The following is an 18350-nucleotide window of genomic DNA, read 5'->3' as shown; positions in this document are numbered from 1 at the left end:
AATACGAGGTGTCTGATGCCGAACCCTCCGGTGACCCCTCTGGGGAACGGGTGCCCGGTGCGGGTTCCCCGTCCGAGTCGAATCCATGGAACGTGCTGGATGACAGTGTGGGCGTGAACAGCCAGTCGTCGAAGAAGCCTGCTGGCATGGGTCTGTGTGGGAAAAGGGCATGAAACTCGTCCTTGAGCAGGGGTTCCTCCAAAGCGTAGTCTTGCACCCAGCTATTAGCACTGGCCCGGGTGCCCTCTCTGGCTAGGAGATATTCTACTCCCTCTTCCCCCCATCTGGAGTCCAAAATCTCCGTGACTTCGTTGATGGGGTCCTGCTGTGGCAATCTCCCCGGCTCCGTCCGCTCCTGGGACGGACTCGGTGCCGTTCCTGGTTCCTGGAATCTGTGAGGTGCCTTGTAGGGAGTGAGCACCGACCTGTGGAACACCGGATGCATTCTGGAACCCTCCGGCAGCACCAGCCGGAAAGCTACCGGGTTGATCTGCGCTTCGACTTGGTATGGACCGAGTTGCTTGTGCCCCAACTTCTTCTTGGCTAACGATCTGGTCGGCACTGCGTGGGCTGCCAACCAGACCCAGTCTCCCACTCGGATCTCTTCGCCAACCCGCCTGTGCTTGTCAGCTTGCACCTTGTATGCGTGCTTCGCTAGCTCCAGCTGCCGTCGGAGTTGATCGTGGACCTCCTGCAACTCTGACGCGAAAGCATCCGCCGTCTGCGGTTCCCCTTCCCCCACTCTCTCCAGTCCCGGGAAGGTTCTGGGATTCCTCCCATTGTTGGCAAAGAACGGCGTCACCCCTGTGGACACGTGCTTCGTGTTGTTGTAGGCGAACTCGGCGAGCGGCAGGTAATCCAGCCGCGTCGCAGCCCTGTTGATTGGCATAGCATCTCAGGTACTGCTGCATGATGGCATTGACCCTCTCCGCTTGCCCGTTGGTCTGCGGGTGTCTCGCTGATGTCAGGTTGATCTTGACGTTCAGGAAGCCCATCAGCTTCTGCCAGAAATTCGAGATGAACTGGCGTCCGCGGTCGGACAGTATAGACCGCGGCAGACCGTGCACTTTGAACACGTGATCTATGAACAGTTTGGCTGTTTGTTCCGCCGTGGCCACCTTTGCACACGGTATGAAATGTGCCATCTTGGTGAACAAGTCCACCACCACTAGGACAGCTGTCTTGCCTCTCGAGCTGGGTAGATCCGTGACAAAGTCCAGGGCCACCCTCTCCCACGGTTCAAACGGCGTTTGCAGCGGTTCCAGCAGTCCCGCCGGCGGTTTGTGCACCGGCTTGGCCCTCTGGCAGGTGTCGCACCTCGCGACGTAGTCCGCGACCTCCCCTCTCAGTCTGGGCCACCAAAAGTCCCTTGCGACTAATTCCACTGTCTTTTCTGTGCCAAAGTGTCCGGCCGTGGGTGCGTCGTGCAACTGTTGCAGTACCTTGGTGCGAAGTTCGTCTCCCGGCACGTAGATGGCCCCTTTACGTAAGAGCAAGCCGTCTCGTATCTGGAACTCGTCGCTCTTCGCCGTGCCCTTGTGCACCTCGGCCATCTTCGCCTGCGCGAATGTGTCGTCCTGCAACGCCCGCCGCACCGCATCCAGGTCTACGGTGGCCGAAGCGCACGCCCACGCTGTTGGCGCGAATATGTGCATGGCTGCTGCTGGCGTCGCCTGTTCGAGGTATTGCGGTTTTCGGGACAGTGCATCCGCCATGACGCTGGTGTCGCCTGGGACGTACTCTATTCGGAAATCGAAGTCTGCAAAGAACTCTGCCCAACGTATCTGCCTCTGGTTCAGGAACTGCGCCGTGCGCCAGTGCTCCAGATTCTTGTGGTCCGTGCAGACTTGCACTGTGTGCTTGGCTCCGATCAGAAAATGCCTCCACGCCTTGAACGCTGCATGAATGGCCAGCAACTCCCTGTCCCAGATGGTGTAGTTCTGCTCCGACTTGCTGAGCTTTCTGGAGTAGAACGCTCCCGGCCTCCAGACCCCCTGCGGGTCTCTCTGCAGCAGGACAGCTCCCACGGCTCTATCGGACGCATCCGTCTCTACCCGCATCGGTCTGCTGGGATCGATATGCAGCAGTTGCTCTTCCGACGCGAAGAGACGCTTGAGTGCTTGAAAGGACTGCTCCACCTGCTCCGTCCAGATGAATTTCTTTTTCTTGGAGCGTAGCGTGTCCGTAATAGCCGCCGTCTGCATTGCGAACCCCTTGATAAACTTGCGATAGAAGTTGGCAAAGCCCACAAACCGCTGGACCTCCTTCCGGTTGCGCGGGCTCTTCCAATCCAACACCGCGCGAACCTTGGCGCTGTCCATGGCTAGCCCTTTGTCCGACAACTTGTAGCCCAGGAAATCCACCTCCGTCGTGTCGAACTGGCACTTCTCCAGCTTGGCATACACTCTATGCTGCTGCAGCCTCTTCAGCACCTCCCGAACGTCTTGGTCGTGTGCTTGCTGCGATTCGGAGAATATCAGGATGTCATCCAGGAAGCAGACGCACTTCTTGTAGAGGAGTCCCGCCAACACATGATGCATGAAAGCTTGAAAACAGTGAGAACCGTTTTGCAATCCAACCGGCATCACTCTGTATTCGTAGGTGCCCAGAGGCGTGAACATGGCTGTCTTCCACTCATCACCCTCCCTCATGCGGATGAGATTGTACGCCCCTCGCAGGTCCAACTTGGTGAACACGCGTCCCTTGCGCACCGTCGCTAGGAGGTCGTCAATCCTGGGCATGGGAAAATCGGAGGGCTTGGTCATCTTGTTCAAGAGGCGGTAATCAACTACAAGCCTTTTTTGGGGCGTGTCTTTCTTCTTCACGAAGAAAACAGGACTGCCTCCCACTGCCTTGGACTCCCGGATGAAACCGCGCTCCAAATTGTGATCTATGAACTGCTTGAGTTCCTGTAGTTCGTCCTCAGACATGGAATACAGCTTCCCTTTCGGCAGCGTCGCCCCTGGTAGGAGGTCAATCTTGCAGTCATACTGCCTGTGAGGGGGTAGCTTGTCCGCCTCCTTCTCGCAGAAGACCTCCAGAAAGTCTGCGTATTTGTGGGGGACCGCTTGCAACGTTCCCAACTGCAGCTGTGATTCCTCCTCCTCTCCCTCCTGTCTGGGCAGGATGCAGTGCTCAGCACAATAAGAAGAGCCGAAGATCAGCTGTCGCTGGTACCAAGCCAGTGTCGGACTGTGCCTGTCCAGCCAACTCATGCCCAAGACAATGGGTGTGTCCGACAGTTGGGTGACATTAAAACTGATGACTTCCCTGTGGTTACCAAGTCGCATCACCATTGGCGGCGTCTGCTTCACCACCTGCCCCCCCAGCAACTCTCTGCCATCCACTGTGACGACTTGCAGGGGCAGAGTGGCAGGCAGTAGTTGTATAGCGTGCTGCTCCACAAAATCCTGCGCTATAAAGTCTGCATTACTTCCAGAGTCCACAGAAAGTGGCACGTCTATTGTGATGCCATTGGGTAGCTGGAGTGATGCGGTGAGCTGCACTACTGGTTTGGGTGGGAGGGGGTCTGTGGGTTGCAAGATCTCTGGGGACTGCTTCACTGATTCGTCTGGCTGGGCCCCAGTGCCTCTGCCTCCAGCCAGACATCGTCGTTTCCCTGCTGGGGTTCGCTGTGCTGCGTAGCTGCTTTCACCGTTGCGGAGGCTGCAGTGTGCTTGGAGTTCCTCTGGGGACACTCTCTCGCCATGTGTTGAGGGCTGTCGCAGATGTAACACTTCCGGTTCCCTCTAGGAGGCTTAGTCTTGACCGCTCCCGGTGCTGGGGCTCTGGTAGCCGACTGAGCCCTGGCGCCTCCCACCTCCATAGGTTCCACCCCCCCTCCTGGCGGAGGTGTGGATTGCGCACGCGCTGTTTCCCTGGGAACGAAAGAGAAACTTCTCGCTGCTTCGCGCCCTCCGCGTCCTTCGTCTCTGCACCATGGGCGTTCTTCCAGTCTCACCCCCACAGTCAGCGCCCTTTGGACCACCTCCTGCGTGCTCCGGGGCCTCTCCCCCCTTGCAATTTCGTCTTTAACAGCACTGCTCAGACCCTCCCAGAACAGGTCTCTGACTGGAGGTGAATCTCGGTCCCATTCCAAGGCACTGACCAGCGCAAAAAAGCGGGCGTGATACTGCCGTACGCTCGCCCTCCCTTGTCTCAGTCCATGTATCTCCCGTCGAGCAAGATCCACGTCAATGGTAGATAAAAAGCACGCATCCATCGCTTTGATAAAGGCATCTGCACTCTGAAGCGCCGGATCTTTATCCCTCCACAAATTGCGCAGCCACGCTTTAGCATCCCCATGCAAATGGGATAGTATAAACCCCACTTTCTCTTCCTCATCTCTAAAGTCTTTTGCCAGCAGTTGCAGTGCGCACATTACGTCTGCTCGAAAATTGGGGTACTGTTGTAAATTCCCATCGAAGTGAGCCGCAAGCCCTCCTGCTCTCCGTGCCAACCCAACCCCCTCCGGTCTGGGTCCCGGTTGCCCTTGCTTAACCAACGCTTCAAAGCTGCCGTGGAGATCTCTGTAGGCGGCCGCAGCATCCTGCTCCCTTTTCTTGGATGCCAGTACCTCTGCGTTCAACTGGGTCACTGCCTGTTGCAGCGCTGAAATTTTCTCGGCTTCCGTCATCTCTGCCAACCTTTGTGAGCTTGCTCCCAAACACCAATTTCCTCCTCTCGCTGCTTCTGCCTCCGCTGCGAGGTTTCAGGTGTCCGAAGCTTTTCAGAGACGGGTCTTACTGTCAGGGTTGCCACCCAGTCCCAGCTCACATAGGACCACGCTAGCCAGCGTTCACGTTATAAGAGTCTTTATTGGGTTACAGGTTCCATTTCCAAACTGCAATGTGCAGCCCTACGTCTTCTATGTCAGACCGGCGAAGACCCGTCTGAGTCTCCACCTCTAGCACACCAGCTTAATACCCTAGCCTTGCTCCACCTCCTGCGCCTTTCCCTCCGTCTCTGGGTCCTTCTGCCCCCCGGGGTCTCTTCTTTCCTACTCTCTTCTGACGCGGACCCCCCGGACCCTTCCGCCTCCTTGCGGCGGGCTTTGGGACCTGGCTCACTCTCCGGGCTGCTCACTGCGCCAGCTTCCGCTGCATTTGAACTTGGCGCGCGCGCCCAACTTTCTACCTTCCTCTTGACCGTTTCGTCGCTCCCTGAGGTGGGCGTGACTACTCCTGACTCATGCCCTCCCTCCTGCTGAAAGCCTCCGGAACCCGATGTCTGGTCCCCTTTCTCCCTGCTGCTCCCAGCTGGGCACGTGGGGCCCGATCTCCAGCGGCTGCTCTCTGATCCCTCTCTGGCCCCTTCTTCCTGGGGTGTCCCCCTGCTTTCCCCCCTTGCTCTGACCGCTGGCGCTCCCTTCTGGGAATCCTCGGATTCACTGGACAGGCTCGGTGATCTCGGGTCGTCATCCCCACTCATCCTTCCTTCGTATTCCTCCCCCTCGCTCTCTGTCTCCTCCCTTCTCTGCGTCTCTGCTCCTGAACCCCTGACAATAATGAACTCAAAAAGATTTTCAAATTCTCAATTTCAAAAAAACCTGAAGCCCTGCTGTCAGGGGTTCAGAAGCAGAGACGCAGAGAAGGGTGGAAACAGAGAGCGAGGGGGAGGAAGCCGAAGGGAGAATGAGTGATGATGACGACCCGAGATCTCCAAGCCTAAGCAGTGAGTCAGAGGACTCCCAAAAGGGAGCCCCAGTGAGCAGAGCAAGGGGGGGATCCGGGGGGACACCCCAGGAGGAAGGGAACAGAGGAGATTCAGAGAGCAGCAGCTGGAAGTCGGGACCCACGCTCATAACTGAGGGCGGCAGCAGCTGGAAGTCGGGACCCACGCTCAAGACTGAGAGCAGCAGGGAGGAAGGTAGCCAGGCATCGGGTTCCGGAGGCTGTCAGCAGGAGGGAGGGCACGAGTCAGGGGTGGTCACGCCCTCCTCAGAGAGCGAGGCAACGGTTAAGAGGAAAGTAGAGAGTTGGGCGCGCGCGCCAAGTTCAAATGCAGCGGAAGCTGGAGCAGTAAGCAGCCCGGAGAGTGAGCCAGGTCCTAAAGCCCGCCGCAAGGAGGCAGAAGGATCAGGGGGGTCAGCGTCAGAGGAGAGTAGAAGGGAGGAGGCCCAGGGGGGCAGAAGGACCCAGAGACGTAGGGAGAGGCGAAGGAGGTGGAGCAAGGCTAGGGTATTAAGCTGGTGTGCAAGAGGCGGGGACTCAGACGGGTCTTCGCCGACCTAGAGCAGAAGGTGTAGAGCTGCACGCTGCAGTTCGGAAATGAAACCTGTAACTCAATAAAGACTCTTTTAAAGTGGACGCTGTGTGGCGTGGTCCTATGTGAGCTGGGACCTGGTAGCAGCTCTGACAGTAAGACCCGTCTCTTCAAAGCTTCAGAAACCTGAAACCTCGCAGCGGGAGCAGAAGCCGCTAGGGGAGGAAGAGGGGTGTCTGTAAGCGAGCTCACAAAGGTTAGCAAGATGACGGAAGAACAGAGGATCTCCGCGCTGCAAGAGGCAGTGACCCAGTTGTCCTCAGAGGTATTGGCTTCCAAGAAACGGGAGGAGGAGACTACAGCCGCCTACAGAGACCTACACGCCAGGTTTGAAATGCTTGTTAAGCAAGGGCAACCGGGACCCAGACCGGAGGGCGTGGGATTGGCACGGAGAGCAGGAGGGCTTGTGGCTCACTTCGATGGGACTTTGCAACAGTACCCTAATTTTAGAGCAGACGTAATGTGCGCACTGCAACTGCTGGCAAAAGACTTTAGAGATGAGGAAGAGAAGGTGGGGTTCATATTGTCCCATTTGCATGGGGATGCCAAAGCCTGGCTGCGCAATTTGTGGAGGGATAAAGATCCGGCGCTTCAGAATGCAGATGCCTTTATCAAAGCGATGGATGCGTGTTTTTTGTCTACTATTGATGTGGATCTTGCCAGACGGGAGATTCATGGACTAAAACAAGGGAGGGCGAGCGTCCGGCAGTATCACGCCCGATTTTTTGCGCTGGTCAGTGCTTTAGAATGGGATCGGGATTCGCCCCCTGTCAGAGACCTCTTCTGGGAGGGTCTAAGTTCTGCGGTTAAGGATGAAATTGCAAGGGGGGAGAGGCCCCGAAGCACGCAGGAGGTGGTCCAAAGGGCGCTGACTGTGGGGGTGAGGCTGGAAGAACGTCCATGGTGCAGAGATGAAGGACGTGGAGGGCGCGAAGCAGCGAGAAGTTTCTCTTTCGTTCCGAGGGAAGCAGCGCGTGCGCAATCCACACCTCCGCCAGGAGGGGGAGGGGAACCGATGGAGGTTGGAGGTGCAAGGGCTCAGTCAGCAGCCAGAGCCCTAGCACCGGCAGCAGTGAAAGCGAAGCCTCCTAGAGGGAACAGGAAGTGTTACATCTGCGAGGATCCAGGCCATTTGGCGAAGGAGTGTCCCCGGAGGCTCCACAAGCACACTGCAGCCTCAGCAATGGTGACTGCAGCAACGCAGCAAGGAGAACCACAGCAGGGAAACGACGATGTCTGGCTGGAGACGGAGGCACTGGGGCCCAGCCAGACGCATCTGTGAAGCAGTCCCCAGCAATCTTGCAACCCACGGATCCCCTCCCACCCAAACCAGTAGTGCAGCTCACAGCATCTCTCCAGCTACCCGACGGCGTCACTATCGAAGTGCCGCTTTCTGTGGATTCTGGAAGCAACGCAGACTTTATAGCGCAGAGCTTTGTGGAGCAGCACGCTATACAGCTATTGCCTGCCACTCTGCCCCTGCAAGTCGTCACAGTGGATGGCAGAGAGTTGCTAGGGGGGCAGGTGGTGAAGCAGACGCCACCGATGGTGATGCGCCTTGGCAACCACAGGGAAGTCATCAGTTTTAATGTCACCCAACTGTCGGACACGCCCATTGTGTTGGGCATGAGTTGGCTGGACAGGCACAGTCCGACACTGGCTTGGTACCAGAGACAACTGATCTTCGGCTCCTCTTATTGCGCAGAACACTGCATCCTGCCCCGACGGGAGGGAGAGGAGGAGGAATCACAACTGCAGTTGGGAACGTTGCAAGCGGTCCCCCACAAATACGCGAGCTTTTTGGAGGTCTTCTGCGAGAAGGAGGCGGACAAGCTACCCCCTCACCGGCCATATGACTGCAGGATTGACCTCCTACCGGGGGCGACGCTGCCGAAGGGGCGGCTATACTCCATGTCTGAAGATGAAATGCAGGAACTCAAACAGTTCATCGAGCATAATCTGGAGCGTGGCTTCATCAGAGAGTCCAAGGCAGTGGGGGGCAGTCCCGTTTTCTTCGTGAAAAAGAAAGACACGCCCCAAAAAAGACTAGTTGTGGACTACCGCCTTTTGAACCAGATGACCAAACCGTCTGATTACCCCATGCCCAGGATTGACGACCTCCTCGCGACGGTGCGCAAGGGACGCGTGTTCACCAAGTTGGACCTGCGAGGGGCGTACAATCTCATCCGCATGCGGGAGGGCGATGAGTGGAAGACGGCCATGTTCACACCGCTGGGCACCTACGAATACAGAGTTATGCCCTTTGGATTACAAAATGGCTCTCACTGTTTTCAAGCTTTTATGCATCACGTGTTGGAGGGACTCCTCTACAAGACATGCGTCTGCTTCCTGGATGACATCCTGATTTTCTCTGACTCGCAGCAAGCTCACGACCGAGACGTGAGGGAGGTGCTCAGCAGGTTGCAACAACATAGACTGTACGCCAAGCTGGAGAAGTGCCAGTTCGACACGACGGAGGTGGATTTCCTGGGATACAAGTTGTCGGACAAGGGGATAGCCATGGACAGCACCAAGGTTCGTGCGGTATTGGATTGGAAAAGCCCGCGCAACCGGAAGGAGGTCCAGCGGTTTGTCGGCTTCGCCAACTTCTATCGCAAGTTTATCAAGGGGTTCGCAATGCAGACGGCAGCAATTACGGACACGCTCAGCTCCAAAAAAAAGAAATTCATCTGGACGGAGCAGGCGGAACAGTCCTTTCAAGCGCTCAAGCATCTCTTCGCATCGGAGAAGCAACTGCTGCATATCGACCCCAGTAAGCCGTTGAGGGTAGAGACAGACGCGTCAGACAGAGCCGTGGGAGCTGTCCTGCTGCAGCGAGACCCGCAGGGGGTGTGGCGGCCGGGAGCGTTCTACTCCAGAAAGCTCAGCAAGTCGGAGCAGAACTACACCATCTGGGACAGGGAGTTGCTGGCCATTCATGCAGCTTTCAAGGCGTGGAGGCATTTCCTGATCGGCGCCAAGCACACGGTGCAGGTCTGCACGGACCACAAGAATCTGGAGCACTGGCGCACGGCTCAGTTCCTGAACCAGAGGCAGATACGTTGGGCGGAGTTCTTTGCTGACTTCAATTTCCGAATAGAGTACGTCCCAGGCGACACCAACATCATGGCGGATGCACTGTCCCGAAAACCGCAATACCTAGAAGAGGTGACGCCAGCGGCGGCCATGCACATCTTCGCACCGACGGCGTGGGCGTGTGCCTCAGCTACAGTAGACCTGGATGCGGTGCGACGTGCATTGCGGGACGACTCATTCGCGCAAGACAAGATGGCGGAACTGCTCAGAGGCACGGCTACCACGGACGAGTTCCAGGTGCGGGACGGCTTGCTCCTACGCAAAGGGGCTGTCTATGTACCAGGAGACGACCTTCGCGCCAAGGTACTGCAACAGTTGCACGACGCACCCACGGCCGGTCACTTTGGCACAGAGAAAACGATGGAATTAGTCGCGAGAGACTTCTGGTGGCCCAGGCTGAGAGGAGAGGTCGCGGACTACGTCGCGAGGTGCGACACCTGCCAGAGGGCCAAGCCGGTACACAGACCACCGGCGGGACTGTTAGAACCGCTGCAAACACCGTTTGAACCGTGGGAGAGGGTGGCCCTGGACTTTGTGACGGATTTACCCAGCTCGAGAGGCAAGACAGCTGTGCTAGTGGTGGTGGACTTGTTCACCAAGATAGCACATTTCATTCCGTGTGCGAAGGTGGCCACGGCGGAACAAACCGCCAAACTGTTCATAGATCACGTGTTCAAAGTGCATGGCCTGCCACGGTCTATCCTGTCCGACCGCGGACGCCAGTTCATCTCGTCTTTCTGGCAGAAGCTGATGGGTTTTCTAAATGTCAAGGTCAATCTGGCATCAGCAAGACACCCGCAGACCAACGGGCAAGCAGAGAGGGTCAATGCCATCATGCAGCAGTACCTGAGATGCTATGCCAATCAACAGCCTGCGACGTGGGTGGATTACCTGCCGCTAGCCGAGTTCGCTTACAACAACACGAAGCACGTGTCCACAGGAGTGACGCCGTTCTTTGCCAACAATGGGAGGAATCCCAGAACCTTCCCGGGACTGGAGAGAGTGGGGAAAGGAGAACCACAGACGGCGGACGCGTTCGCGTCAGAGCTGCAGGCGGTCCACGATCAACTCAGACGGCAGCTGGAGCTAGCTAAGCACGCCTACAAGGTGCAAGCTGACAAGCACAGGCGGGTTGGCGAAGTGATCCAAGTGGGAGACTGGGTCTGGTTGGCAGCCCACGCAGTGCCGACCAGGTCGCTTGCCAAGAAGAAGTTGGGGCACAAGCAGATCGGTCCGTACCAAGTCGAAGCGCAGATCAACCCGGTAGCCTTCCGACTGGCGCTGCCGGAGGGTTCCAGAATGCATCCGGTGTTCCACAGGTCGGTGCTCACTCCCTACAAGGCACCTCACAGGTTCCAGGAGCCAGGGACGGCGCCAAGTCCGCTCCGGGAACGGACGGAGACGCGGGAGGTGAAGCACCAGGACCACATCAACGAGGTCACGGAGATTTTGGACTCCAGATGGGGGGAAGAGGGAGTCGAATACCTCTTAGCCAGAGAGGGCACCCGGGCCAGCGCCAATAGCTGGGTACCAGACTACGCTTTGGAGGAACCCCTGCTCAAGGACGAGTTTCATGCCCTCTTCCCACACAAACCCATGCCAGCGAGCTTCTTCGACGACTGGTTGTTCACACCCACACTTTCTTCCAGCACGTTCCATGGATTCGACTCAGAAGGGGAACCCGCACGGAGCACCCGTTCCCCAGAAGGTTCACCGGCAGGTTCGGCATCAGGCAACTCGTATTGGTGGGACGATCGACCAGAGGAGCGATGGCGCAGGAAGTGGCTGGAGATGCCAGGTCGAGCGACCGACGCAGAGACTGACATGGACGTGTTCGGGGAGGACCTCGGGTTCGAGCACGGCGGTACAGAGATGGAAGAGCAACAAGTCCACGTCGACGACCGCGAGGGAGAAGACTCGGAGGTCTTCAGTTGGCGGCCACCCACGGGGAGCGACCTGTATCCAGCATTCCCTCCCATGATGATGGAGCGCCCAGCACCCACACCTGACAGCGGGGAGGGGGGAAGGGGGGGCTTCGAGGGGGGGATGGATGTCAGGGGTTCAGAAGCAGAGACGCAGAGAAGGGTGGAAACAGAGAGCGAGGGGGAGGAAGCCGAAGGGAGAATGAGTGATGATGACGACCCGAGATCTCCAAGCCTAAGCAGTGAGTCAGAGGACTCCCAAAAGGGAGCCCCAGTGAGCAGAGCAAGGGGGGGATCCGGGGGGACACCCCAGGAGGAAGGGAACAGAGGAGATTCAGAGAGCAGCAGCTGGAAGTCGGGACCCACGCTCATAACTGAGGGCGGCAGCAGCTGGAAGTCGGGACCCACGCTCAAGACTGAGAGCAGCAGGGAGGAAGGTAGCCAGGCATCGGGTTCCGGAGGCTGTCAGCAGGAGGGAGGGCACGAGTCAGGGGTGGTCACGCCCTCCTCAGAGAGCGAGGCAACGGTTAAGAGGAAAGTAGAGAGTTGGGCGCGCGCGCCAAGTTCAAATGCAGCGGAAGCTGGAGCAGTAAGCAGCCCGGAGAGTGAGCCAGGTCCTAAAGCCCGCCGCAAGGAGGCAGAAGGATCAGGGGGGTCAGCGTCAGAGGAGAGTAGAAGGGAGGAGGCCCAGGGGGGCAGAAGGACCCAGAGACGTAGGGAGAGGCGAAGGAGGTGGAGCAAGGCTAGGGTATTAAGCTGGTGTGCAAGAGGCGGGGACTCAGACGGGTCTTCGCCGACCTAGAGCAGAAGGTGTAGAGCTGCACGCTGCAGTTCGGAAATGAAACCTGTAACTCAATAAAGACTCTTTTAAAGTGGACGCTGTGTGGCGTGGTCCTATGTGAGCTGGGACCTGGTAGCAGCTCTGACACCTGCGGTTAGGTATCATGTCCATGGAGATTAAGAAAAATCCTATACCTCTTTTTATGTATGCAACCACAGTGGCTGAAAATTGGATAACAAGGAATTGGAAAGGTGATAACAGCCCCACAAAAACGGATTGGCAAGAGAAAATGATAGAATATTTACAACTTGCCCAAATGACAGGGAGAATAAGAGGAAACTCAATAGAGAAAGTTAATAAAGATTGGATAATATTTAAAGAATATCTTAAAAACTACTGTGACGATGTTAATCTCCTGACAGACTTAGAATGAATCTTGAATTATAGAGAAAGTACATAGTAAATTTTTCTTGATAATAAATGGGAAAGTAAAACAATAACAATGAAATGTGTATAGACTAACAAAATGTAAAACAGCACAATGAGAGGAATCAGAAGTTAGTGTCTATGGTGTGTCTATGTTGTGGTGTGTATTGTATGTATTGTCTAAGTTATATGTAAATTTACATATAATAAAGGTTATTTAGAATCCAGATTCAAGCTCTGGCAAACCAGACCACTTTCATTGCCTGCCATAACCGATTCTTTCATGTAGATGTAGGTCATCATCTTGACATTTTTAATTGTTCTTCCACCCTCCAGATATGGATGCCTGTGTCAAGTGCGCAGAAGAAAACTACCCAAACCAGGACCAAACAGGGTGTGTTCCAAGGGGGCTGAGCTACCTCTCCTACCAAGAAAAGTTAGGGCTCAGCTTAGCTGTCTCCGCTCTGGCTTTCTCCCTGATCACCACCTTCGTGCTGGCGACTTTTGCGAAGCACAGGGACACGCCCATCGTCAAAGCCAACAACCGCAGCCTCACCTACCTCCTCCTCCTCTCCCTCCTCCTCTGCTTCCTCTGCTCCTTGCTCTTCATTGGTCAGCCTGGAAAAGGGACCTGCCTCTTCCGACAAATGACTTTCAGCATCGTCTTCTCGGTGGCCCTTTCCAGTATTCTGGCCAAAACCATCACCGTGGTTCTAGCATTCATGGCAACCAAGCCCGGATCCAGAATGAGGAGATGGGTGGGGAAGGGGCTGGCCAATTGTGTGGTCCTTTCCTGCTCTTTCCTTCAAGCTGGCATTTGCACCCTTTGGCTAAGTGCTTCCCCTCCATTCCCAGATACTGACATGCAGTCACTGAAGAGTGAGATCATCCTGGAGTGCAATGAGGGTTCAGCTGCCATGTTCTATTGTGCTTTGGGCTATATGGGTTTTCTGGCCGTTGTGAGTTTCCTTGTGGCTTTCCTGGCCAGAAAGTTACCTGACAGTTTTAACGAGGCCAAATTCATCACGTTTAGCATGTTGGTTTTCTGCAGTGTTTGGCTGACCTTTGTTCCCACCTACCTGAGCACCAAAGGGAAATACATGGTAGCCGTGGAGGTCTTCTCCATCTTGTCCTCCAGTGCTGGGTTACTGGGTTGCATCTTTTTCCCTAAATGCTACATCATTGTGCTGAGGTCTGACCTGAACAACAAGGAAAGCCTAATAAGGGGAAGAAAATAGTGTGTGTGTGTGTGTGTGTGTGTGTGTGTGTGTCCATATCTTAGAGCTTGAGTAGTCCCAGAATATCATTCACTCTGACCTCTGATCTTGATCTTTGAATAAATTTGTGTCTCATCAGTTTCCTCTGTGTTGTTTTCTTATTCTTGACCAGCTCCAGACTAGAGAACTCTATTTTCTGGATCATGATCATGATCTGGGTGTGGATGCAGGGGTGGGCCAATCAGGTTTGGGTCAGTTTGGACCCTATAGAGTCTGATCCAGATTTATAAATCAGAACCAGAAACTGCATAGCTCTGCCAAGAACTTAGATTGATCAAAAAATATTTGTGGGCTCCAGGCCCCCTCAGGACAATGTGCACTGCCATTCAAATGCGGTGAGTGCACCACATCTTGTGATCAATTATGTGGGGTGGGGCTTACCTGCCCCCCTATTTTATTCAAGTTGGCACCCCTGGAATTTAGGGTGTGATGCAGGCAACAAATTTAGTAATAACAACAAACTCTCTCTAGGACAAAAGCGGCCTTCAACTTCCTCATCAAGTGCCACTGACTACATATATCTCAAAGAAGAAAATAATTGTTGTAGAGTTCAAAACAGAAAAGAAAGGAAAACTTTTGCCATTCATTATGCAACTTCAAATGTCATCAGTACTCAAGGGAAATTATAATAACACCTATCCATGCCAAAATTACTAGTTTAGATATTCTTGCGCATTATGCAAACAAATGACATAAACCATCAGAACTGGAAAAACAATATCCCTTATGGTCTCCATAGGAGGCACTGATGACACCCTGGGTGTCTGCAGCCACCACTTGGGTGCCCATAGCTTTAAGCTCAGACTTTTGCCAGTGTGTGTGTACAACTCACCTGGGAACTTTATGGAGAAGGCTGGGTAAAGATGATGATGATGTTGGTGTATGTCAAGTGTGTGTGAGCCATGTGTGATAATTTATCTCTAGTCAGGGACAAAGCAGCCTTCCTAGCTAATTGCAACCAACTGCATTTCATTCAAGGAAGAAAAAATAGTTGTAGAGTTCAGGTAGAAAAAAACCCTACTACTTCAATTGCTCATGATGCAATTTCAAGGAACATCAACACTCAGGGGAAATTACCATTACACCTCTCATTGTCAAAATTACTGGTTTCCATCCTCGTACACAATGTATGTCATTGGCAAGACCATCAGTCAGAATCTGAACAAGAAAGAAAGATATAAAACCCTCGTGTTGTTGACCAGTGGATCTGGACACAGGTTAGGGTCTGCTTCCCACCAGATGATTCTGCCATGATTTTAACCCCCAAAGTATACGCTGTTCTTCATCATTTTTTACATACCTGGCACTCAGCAGGGGTTTTTTTGGGGGGAGGGGGAGTGAAGGGAGAAATAGAACACCCTCTTCAGGAACATTGATGATCACAGAGCCATTACTAAATACAAAGACCAGGCTATAGTTCATGCAGTCCCTAAAATGCCAGGCTCTGGTGTAAATCAGTGTAGCACCACCATTTGGCACCATTCAAGGGAGTTTGTAGCAAAACAGATAAGAAGGTTGAGGCGAAACATGGCAGTCTATGTCGGGAGGGAAAGTGTTTTCCACAGGATTGTGTTGGTTATGGTGTTTCTGCTGTTACTGCTTTGTCATACGGTGTGCAAGACACATTCTATTAACTGCAGCATCTTTGATGATCCTCTTCCTATTCCTCATAATTTTTACCAGCCGGGCGACCTGGTCATTGGGGGAATTGTTTCTCAGGTCTTTTTCCTCTACAATAACCTCTCTTTCACAGAACAGCCTACACAGATAATGATTGATGAACCCATGTAAGGCATTATTTCATTTATTTTATTTTTATTTTTATTTTATTTTTCTCCTATAAAATGTTCAGGCCATAGTAATGGAGCACACATTATAAAGCAACACTGTGCTTCAGTAAGAATTTATTTATTGTCTGTTCTGAGCACTTTGAAAAGGATGCTGTGATTATTAACAGCCAGCATGGGTTTCTCAAAACTAAGACCTTCCAGGCAAATCTTATTTACCTTTTTTTATTAACATTACAAGCTTGGTGGATCAGCAGGAATGCTGTGGATGTAGCATATCTTGATTTCAATAAGGCTTTTGACAATGTCTTCCGTGACATTCTTGTGGAGAAGCTGGTGAAAGTGGGCTAGACAACGTTAGGTAGATTCCTAGCTGGTTGCTTACCATTCCTGAAGAATGCTCACTGATGGTTCCTCATCCTTCTGGAAAAAGGTGACAAGTGTGATGTTGCAGGGTGGTGTCCTGGGCCCAGTGTTGCTTAACATCTTTATGAATGACTTGGATGAAGGAATAGAGGGGATGCTAATCAAATTTGCAGATGACAACAAACTAGGGGGGGTAGCTAGTATGTCAGCAGAAAGAATTGCTACTCAAGGTTACATTAACAGATTGCAGAAATGTACCAAGACTAACAAAATGAATTTCAGTAAGGACAAATGTAAAGTTCTACACTTAGGCAGGAATAAACAGCAACACAAATATAGGATGGGGGACACCTGGTTTGTCTGAAGGGGTCTGCTCTGTCCCGCAGGTCCAAATACAGACCAGGGAGAGATATTGGCTGATGCTCTGAAGGAGCCACTTGCAGGGATTGCAAAGAAAAATGCACAAAATTCCAGAGCGATCGGTTCTAGTGCTTTATTACAGAGATATACCAGGAAACTTATATACAGTAATACACTGCAGGATTCCATGCTGCTACACCTCAGGATGGACACGGAAGTGGCAAGCCGCCCGGCTTTGTCCACGATATGGCCTGGGATACAGGAGTCATCCTAATCCAAAGCACATCCACCCACCCCAAGCTGTATCCATTGTTAGACTTGTTGAAATTAATAAACCTAATTAATCATGGCTGTTGTTCTGAGAGCATTTAATCTGAGTATGTTAATGTTTGATATAACCCTAACACACATTTTCCAATATACCATGAACTGATCATTGGTGTTGGATGTAAGAGAATGACAAAAACATTTTCAGGGAAGAATCTTTGAGCATGAGAATGATCCCAATTTATTTAGGCCATTTCGTTCTTAATGGGAAGAATGTCTGTTTCAATTGTCAATTTTTTTTAAGTCATTATCTTTTAGGGTTTACGGTAAACCTCAGTCTTGAAAACACTCAGCTGAACAATGACAATGAGTAGAATGCATTTTGTTGTTGTTGTTGGTACAGATATTGCTTTTTTATTAAGTAGTTGTAATCCTTTCCTAGTTCAGTGCCTAAGAACTACCAGCACATCCTGGCCTTAGCATTCGCTCTCAAAGAGATCAATGAAAATCCTGCAATCTTGTCAAATATCTCTCTGGGTTTCCGCATCCTGGACAGCTACTATACTGCACGAACGACTTATAAGGCCACACTCAGTCTGCTTTCCACACAACAGATGTTTGTCCCCAACTACAGATGTCACAACCAGAACAACCTGATAGCTCTCATTGGAGGATGCATCTCTGAGATCTCTGCCAATGTGGCCGTCATTTCAGCAAGCAAGAAAACTCCACAGGTAAGCTTTGTGCATGATGTACAGTGGTACCTTGGGTTAAGAACTGAATTCATTCTGGAGGGCCGTTCTTAACCTGAAACTGTTCTTAACCTGAAGCACCACTTTAGCTAATGGGGCCTCCCGCTGCCGCCACACAATTTCTGTTCTCATCCTGAAGCGTCTGTAACCCGAGGTACCACTGTATAATTTTTTCACACTTTAGGCATAACTTCTTGATTTTAGAAGTGCTTTTGACCAAGTTCCTCCTGCTATGTTGATATGCAAATTGGATAAATGCAGGCTTAATGGTGGGTTGGGAAATTTTGAATTTCTAGCATCAAACATAGTGTCGGGTTACATGAGTTGCTGGGCCCATTGCAATTCTATAATTCCAGAATAAAATATCTTAATCAGCAAAATTATTACCATTTTCATTTCAGCTCACTTATGGGTCATTTTTACCATCACATGATGATAGAACACATTTTCCTTTTTTGTACCATATGGTCCCAAATGAAGCCAAACAATACATGGGAGCTGTGCAGTTATTTCAGCATTTCAAATGGACATGGGTTGGGCTCTTTGCTGTGGATAATGACAAAGGGGACCAGTTTTTGCAGACCATGGTGCCAATGCTTGATGAAAATAGCATCTGTTATGCCTTCACCATAAGAATACCAAAATGGAATTATGTGGATGAGCTGATACGTTTGCTTGTACAACACTGGGAAACCTACGTAACTATCATCCAGAGAAATGCCAACGTGTTATTTGTTTATGGAGAGCCTCCATCCTTTCAAGTATTGAGAGTATTACTCTTTCTAGCACCCTTTATGGCACTGCCTCCTCTAGGGAAAGTGTGGGTTGTTACATCCCACTGGGATTTTGAATCACTGTCTGTTCAGAAGATTTGGGAAATGCAAACTTTCCATGGTTCCATATCCTTCACAGTTCACTCAAATCAGCCATTAGGATTCCAAGAGTTCATTCAAAAGATCAGACCTTCCTGGAACAAAAGGGATGGTTTTATTCGGGACTTCTGGGAACAGGCATTCAGCTGTTCATTAAAAATGTCTAAGGAGGTAGAAAAA

General features: G+C 52.4%; 2 protein-coding genes across 2 annotated transcripts in view; one reads left to right on the top strand and one right to left on the bottom strand.

Moving 5' to 3' along the window:
* The window catches only part of LOC309535917 (vomeronasal type-2 receptor 26-like), a gene marked incomplete at its 5' end in the record, with an annotated part of 29932 nt that extends 16172 nt beyond the window's left edge, over positions 1–13760 (top strand). The window contains one exon of the mRNA XM_082229424.1: positions 12826–13760. Coding sequence (XP_082085550.1) covers positions 12826–13727 — 902 coding nt within the window. The 3' untranslated portion in view covers positions 13728–13760. The remainder of the gene's footprint in view (positions 1–12825) is intronic.
* LOC309537623 (vomeronasal type-2 receptor 116-like) overlaps positions 1–18350 on the bottom strand; it is a gene marked incomplete at its 5' end in the record, with an annotated part of 84121 nt that overhangs the window by 61179 nt on the left and 4592 nt on the right. The gene's annotated exons all lie outside the window — the stretch shown is intronic.

Source organism: Podarcis vaucheri (genome assembly GCF_965113315.1).
Source record: "Podarcis vaucheri genome assembly, chromosome: 7".
Taxonomy (NCBI): Eukaryota; Metazoa; Chordata; class Lepidosauria; order Squamata; family Lacertidae; genus Podarcis; species Podarcis vaucheri.
Note: the sequence above shows the minus strand (reverse complement) of the source record. Positions and strands in the feature narration are given on the sequence as shown.